This window comes from Colobus angolensis, unplaced genomic scaffold, assembly GCF_000951035.1.
Source record: "Colobus angolensis palliatus isolate OR3802 unplaced genomic scaffold, Cang.pa_1.0 Scaffold103, whole genome shotgun sequence".
Taxonomy (NCBI): domain Eukaryota; kingdom Metazoa; phylum Chordata; class Mammalia; order Primates; family Cercopithecidae; genus Colobus; species Colobus angolensis.
The window spans coordinates 1,524,195-1,531,217 of record NW_012111253.1 but is presented as its reverse complement, the minus strand read 5'-3'; the positions used below and the strand labels follow the sequence as shown (position 1 = coordinate 1,531,217).

General features: G+C 41.3%; 1 protein-coding gene across 3 annotated transcripts in view; it reads right to left on the bottom strand.

Moving 5' to 3' along the window:
- Window positions 1-732: 732 nt before the first annotated feature.
- Window positions 733-7,023, bottom strand: part of KIAA1958 (KIAA1958 ortholog) — an 88,697-nt gene continuing 82,406 nt past the window's right edge. For 2 of the 3 annotated variants that reach the window (XM_011941828.1, XM_011941834.1), the window contains one exon: window positions 733-6,801. In XM_011941828.1, the coding sequence (XP_011797218.1) occupies window positions 5,995-6,801 (807 nt within the window). In that variant the 3' untranslated portion in view covers window positions 733-5,994. The remainder of the gene's footprint in view (window positions 6,802-7,023) is intronic. The other variant, XM_011941839.1, reaches the window with a different exon arrangement.

The window sequence follows — 7,023 nt, the reverse complement described above, 5'->3', positions numbered from 1 at the left end:
AAAAAAAAAAAAAAAAAAATATATATATATATATACACACACACACACACACACATTTTTCTATGACAGTGCTGTAGCCTACAGGTTATAAAAATCCTCTGACCAAAATTAAATAGCAAAAGCAAAAAACCTGAGCATGTAATTGTGGCGTAAGTTGGCAACTCCTTTACTTTTTAAGCAGGGACTCCAATGTTAAAACAGATGCAGCCTGTAAACTAACTTTTATTAGAATAAATTCACATGACCATCTTCCCTTTAAGGTAGATGACAGGTAATACAAATTACTTATTGGATAAAGACAGAAAGTTCTCAGTAGGCAGAAAACGCTGGGGAACCGCCAGGCTTTCCAGGAACGGTTAAATTCCCAAGTGACCAATCATTTAGTAAGAGAGTACATGGAGGGGTGACACAGTATGGCTTGAGAGATGAAATAGTTGCCAAACAAACCGAAACTGTGTTTAATTTTCTTTTAAGTTAATGGACTTCTATGGCCTTCAGGAGGCAGTTTTGTCTCATGGACTGAGCACTAGATTTAGAGTCAGAAAACCTGCATTCTCCAACTTACAAACTTAAATTCTCCAACTTATCGGTGAGATTTTGGGAAGTTTAACTCCTCTGAGCCTAGATTCCCAGTAAGTAAAACGGAAATAATTAGACATACCTTGTAGAGCGTTTGTGAAAATTACATGAGACTATATGGCAGCTGCGAAAAAGCATGTAACACAGTGTTAGTCAAATCTGAGCCTTCTAGAAATTTTTATTTGAACAAATCAGTAGATGTAACAATAACCACAGTTAAATGCAAATTAATCAAATCAGTTATATTGACCACTAAGTATCTAGGAGCCCATTCTCACCTCAATGTGGGGCGGGAGAGTTATCTAATTGCTATGAATAGTAATGGAACTAAAATATATCTACATATTCTCCAGTGATTTTTTGGGTCTTATTACATATTTCCTGAAATAATTAACTTCCATATGAGTTGTATTAGCTAAATAATAAAGGGCTTTAATTGAGCACAATAATCAGATTCTGGTCAAGCACTGAACATGGGGAACTTCTGTAGATTTTTTGGACTGTAATGAACTAGAAATATTCAAAACCATAATAATAATGGGTAAGCTTTGTCTGAAGCATGGGCAGCCTTCCTCAAAGAAGTCTTGGGAAATTCTGTTATGTCAGAATACACATGTCAGATGGAGGAACTTCCAGAGATGTTCATTTAGTTATCATACCCCATGGCCTCCTCTTCTCTTAGAAGTGGAGGGCAGCAGTAGGTCACCATGAATTCCTCCCTCTTCCTGTTTTAATAAGGGTGATTCATTTATATGGGAAAATGCAACAAAGATTTTTACTTAGGAACACTGCCTACACAATGGAACGTTTTTCTTTTAATATAGAGTATTAAAAATTCACTCCAAAAACAAAAGCATTCAAAAATATATAGAAGTTTGAAACTTTTAATACATACTTCTGTTCAGAGCTGTTACCAGCTTTTAACTATGTATGGGCCTTATCTTAGACTACACTGGAGATCATGTAGAGAAAATGAGGTCACTCTTCTCTGCGGTCTTCACTGTTTGCGTTCATTGATGCCTAAAGGTAACCGGTTACTACCTCAAAAGTTTTTAGCAATCTACATCTCATAAAAGCAACAAAGTGATGGATGTTTGATAAGGACAATATTTAAGCATTCTGTTACTTTATTTAAGTGGTAACGGTGTGGACTGTGTTAGCCTAAACTGAGAAAAATGATCAATATTCTGCTGCTTCGAGATAGCAAAATAATTTTAGAAGTTGTGGAACTTGAAAGTTAAAGAAAAGTCTTATTCCTAAAGAAGGCATCCCGATACAGTAAGAAGCACTACATTAGGAGATTAACTATCTTCAGGAATTAGGAATTCCTTCAGGAATTAGAAATTTTGCGTCCTAGCTCTGCCACTTCCTAATTATATGACCTCGAGGAATTGTAGAAGTGCAACACGGTTCACCGTGGAGATCCATCCCACTGATGGCACTTTAGAGCTAAGGAAATTGATATCGGCATTTGCCCAAGTGAGGAGTGAAGTAGCTCCGAGTCTAGTTATCTTTCAAGTACAGCAAGATGCTTCCTTTTCTACAAGAGTATTACTTTGTCCAGATTCTCCTATTGACTATGTCTATGAAAATGCTGAGTGTGGCATATAATGCTTGATGCTTTTAATAAGCTTGAATTAAAATAAAAATCAAAGTAACCAAATTTCACATTTCTTCAAACACCACTTATCAGCCAGGGCAAATTAATGTAGCATAGAATCCAAGGAAAGCTGGAAAATGCCACATGACCACGAAGACCCTTCTTTCACAGCTTTGGTTAGGTACTTCCATAAAATTCCTGTTTGCAAACACACTAAACAATGGAAAAACCTTCTCATAAAGCCCCATAAGGCTTGGTCTGTTCTTCCTTCACTTGTTTTTGCTTATATCTGAGGTATCAGAGCTTGGTTGTGTTGGAGGTAGAATTCATGGGCGAAATGTGTTAACTTGACCAGATTATCAGTTTGGTTTCTTCTTCAAGTTTAACAGTCTAAGGGAGACAGAATCTCCATAATGGAAGAAATAAGTGGTATAATGCAAATTAGTTACATAATATTAGTTATTACCAAAAGCTATAACTAAGCTGGCTAACATTTATTGCGTGCTTATGATGTGCCTGGTACTGCCCTAAACTCTTTATATTCAATTGAATCATAACCTTTAAGGCGACATCCTAGCTTCTGTGCCAGAGTAAGCTTCCAACAGGGAGTCTGCTTAGATTCGGCGTGCGGGGGGCGGTAGCCAGAAAGTAGGGCTCACTTTAGAGCAGATATGAAAGGTGCTGTGGACAACAGCTCACCTGAAGGACACTCTATGGATCCTCTCATAACACCTGCAGTACCACCAGCCCTGACACACAGCCCAGGGGCAACTTGTGCTTAAGTAAACTTGTGAATTCTTGATATTTATTTCTGTGGGAGCACAAAAAACCCAAAGGTAAGTGGAGAAAATGCTCTTTACCGCCCCACTTCTTTCTCTGGGTATCTCCTTTCTCTTGCATCAGGCCAAGAGCAGAAAATCCTGGAGTCCCCAGAAGGTAAGGTTTAGAGCTGACTGGAAGCCGGAACAACTGCCTTAGAACACCAACGAGGACTCCTATTCCGGCCCCCTTAAGACCTCCGAGGATGGATTTGGCCAAACACATGGACAGGCGCTTCACCATTTTATTTATTTTTTATTTTTTTGAGATGGAGTCTAGCTTTGTTGCCTAGGCTGGAGAGCAGTGGCATGGTCTCGGCTTACTGCAACCTCCACCTCCCAGGTTCAAGCGATTCTCCTGCCTCAGCCTCTCAAGTAGCTGGCATTACAGGTACCTGCCACTACACCAGGCTAATTTTTGTATTTTTAGTAGAGACGGGGTTTCACCAGGTTGGTCAGGCTGATCTTTAACTCCTGACCTCAAGTGATCCGCCCACCTTGGCCTCCCAAAGTGTTGGGATTACAGGCGTGAGCCACTGCACCAGGCCGCTTTGCCATTTTAGCAGGCTTACCAGGCTTAACCACATATTGTGTGTGTGTCTGTGTGTCTGTGTATACATTTATGTGTATATACATAAATGCATAATAAAGTACCTAGTACAACGGGTAGCACACGCTAGCACTTGATGACTGTGTTTAGTTCCTCACTCTTGTTCCCCAAGGTGGCATGTCATAAACAGCTTTTAGGCTGCTCAGACACTGCTTTCATTCCATCAGATGCCACTGAAGATTCGCCCTCCTGATTTTTTATTATAATCATTCACTTCAGAACCCAGGGATTTTATGGAACGTCAACTAGGTGACAGGCAACACATTTGAGGCAGAGATGATTATTGAGCTGATGAAAAGCCACTACCAATAGAAAGATTACAACCTCTGCAGTAGTTATTGCTACCTTTGAAAAGGTCAAAATCTAAAAAGATCCCAGTGATTCCTAATGGCAATTTCTTTTTGACTCTATTAAAAAAAAACGGAGGTTTTATTTGATTAGGCTGCAGGCTTTGCCCAATAGTTCACATAGCTTGTATTTCAGTTTAAGTGCAGAACCAAGAAAACAAAATATCCTTTGGGTGTTTAGCAAACTAAAGGAAATTGTACCTAATGCTTTGTGTACTTCTTTTAAATCAAAACCCTAAGATCACTACAGGAAATCACACCAGAACATTATGTGATATCAAGTCACACACTGATGATTATATATTACCTGTTATTTATATACAGATGGAGAAATACCAAAATTAATCTCTTTTCAGGAAATGTCAACTAGTAAACAAACTTATAAATGCACAGTGACTAAAAAGGGAATAACATTAAATCTTAAGGCAGCATTGGTTGAGTCTTCTCTGGTAAAGGAAGTATTACATATCTCAATGATCAGCATATGATTTTTTACGAAACCAATTAATTAAAATAAATACTAAAATAATGTTTTCTAAAAAGAAAGAGGACTGATTTTAAGACTTCTACAAAATGAATTTGTATTAGAATTTTAATTTGGGATTAGAAAGCATATTAGGAGCATAATGGAATAAAGTTACAGGAGATTTTTCTCAAATACAAAGTCAAGGTCCCTAGAAATTATTGTTACTATTACTGTGCACTCTTTGGGCTCCTTTTTCAGTTGTTGTTGCACTCAGAGGAGTTATTAGATAATTCTGCTGATTTTTAAATAATGTGGTCAGGTTGCATTTTACCTGAGTGAAATGGTTTCAAACTGCATTACCTACCATGCTGCGCTAATTTTATAACTACATCCTTAATGCTGAGTTTGCTTAACTGCTGGGGTGCCTAAATCATCGTGTCCCAAGCATTGGTGCCAGCCTAAAATGATGACATCTAATTGTGGCTGAAAAGTTATACATTGACAAAAATATTCCAAAGCTCTTTAATAAAGAAATTTTGGGGATCTGTGTTTTTTTGCAGCTTGTTTGGTTAGCTTTTCTTGGCTAAGACTAAAAATTACCTTTACTTGTTTTATAGATCCAGTGCTATATGCTGACAAAATAATGGGATGACATGAAGAACAGACAGAAATCTCAAAAAATGTTCCAAACGAGCTCTCACATGGTGCTAAGAAATAAAACATAGGCACTTCTGCGTCAGGAGGTTTTCACATTTTGATCACAGATTGGCTTTTCCAAGCCATTTTCCTTCACTACTAGAAATTCCCTCACGGTACAAACTGTCTAGTTCACTAGAAGCCTTGTTCTCACAGTCACCCTTCTGGTGCGTGAATCTTTTGTCATAAAATTCTCTCCATTGGCAGCTGAGATGGGGTTCCTCCCGCTGCTGGGAGCCGTGGGAGCAGCCCGAGTCCCTGTCAGATGACCGAGTGTCGCCTGAGGATCTTCCCTGACACAAGGCTTCCTGCCCTCCAGAACCACGTTATCCACCAACAAAAAAAACAAAGGCGTGTCAAGCGCAATCTGTCTCCTGGAAACAGGGAACATGTCTGCCTCTCTCTAGTTCCTCCTTGTGAGTGTAATTCAACAAAGTGTACAGTCTTCCTAACATTCTAAAGCTACTGCGCTACTGGGAGTTTTTAAATGACTACTTAACAGTTTTCTTTTTTTTTTTTTTTTTTTTTTTTTTTTTTTTTTAGAAAACCTGTGCTAGAAAGGCACTAGAGAAAATGAATTTCCTCACTCTTGTATGTAGCAATTATACATTGTGTTAGATTCTAAAAGCTAACAAAGTTGACACACATTTGGATAAACCATTCGAATGATTTAGCCTCATCTAGTTTCGTTTTAAAAAGCAAACTCCAAGACAAAGGGAGAGCGGGCCACACCAGGGGGAGAGCTGCCAGACCGGGAGGTCACACCTGGTCAGCCCCTGCCTCCGCAGAGCGCGGCGCTCCAGCTGCTCCAGCCCTGGCCGCCCCAGGGAGCGCCCACTGAGCAGGTGACAGGGCAGTGGCTGGGCCCCAGGGAGGGCTCACTGGCAGCAGCTGTGGGAGCCAAGCCTCCGGGAGACCTGAGTGAACGAGACAAAGGTGAAGTTCTCACAGTTTTCCAGCTTGACCTTCTTGGCTAAGTTTGGGACAATTCCCCGAAGAGAGCGCAGCCCCATCCTCTGCTCCTCGTACCACACGCTGCCCATGTCTGTGGCCTCCTTCCTGGCAGTCAGGTAGAAGGGGGACTTGGCCTCCATTTGGGTGGGTGGCCGGTGGATGTACATGTACTTGTAGAGGAGGCAGTAAGGGCACTGTTTGTGTCCCCGGGAATGCTCATGGTAGATTTTCCCGTGACACACTCTGGTGGAGCTGCTCCGACTCTCCCGCTTGACGCTGTCTGTCCGGGCAAAGTAGGGCTGGTTTTGGGGGTCTTTGAGCAGCTCGATGTCACCGTACATCAGATCTGCATGCTCCTGCAGCGTCCGCATGTTCAGGTACTGGCTGTTGTACTTGACCACAGTGGACAGGAGAGTGATAGGGCTGTCATCCCCCAGACACCCTGCCTGCCACATCTCCTCCTCGTCAGAGAGGGAGAAGTAGACGATGTTGCGAGAACGCGCGCCCGACATGCCTGCCTTACTCAGCACCCACAGCTTCTCCTTGAGTTTCTTGGTGGAGGAGCTGAAGGTGCTGCTGGTGATGGAAAAGCCGACACCTGCATTCTTCAGGATGCGGTCCAGGCCTCGGCGAATAGCATGGAGCGAGGTGGCCAGGAAGTCTGAGCCGTCGCTCTTCTTAACGGTGACATAAAAGTTCTCAAGCAGCTCGTTCAACTTCACTGCAGGGATCTCAAATGAGACAAACATGGAGGTTACACACTTGACACTCACACAGCCAGACCCCTCCTTCCTTCTAATCCTCACCAGGGGCTGTGTTGAGGACATTTTGTGACCCCTTAGCAGGACTTAATGGAAAGAACAGTGAATTTCAAGTTGGAAGATCTAGGTTCCATACTTGGCTCCACCTGATCTCTTTAAACCTCAGTATTTTTTTTTTTTTTTTTTTTTTTT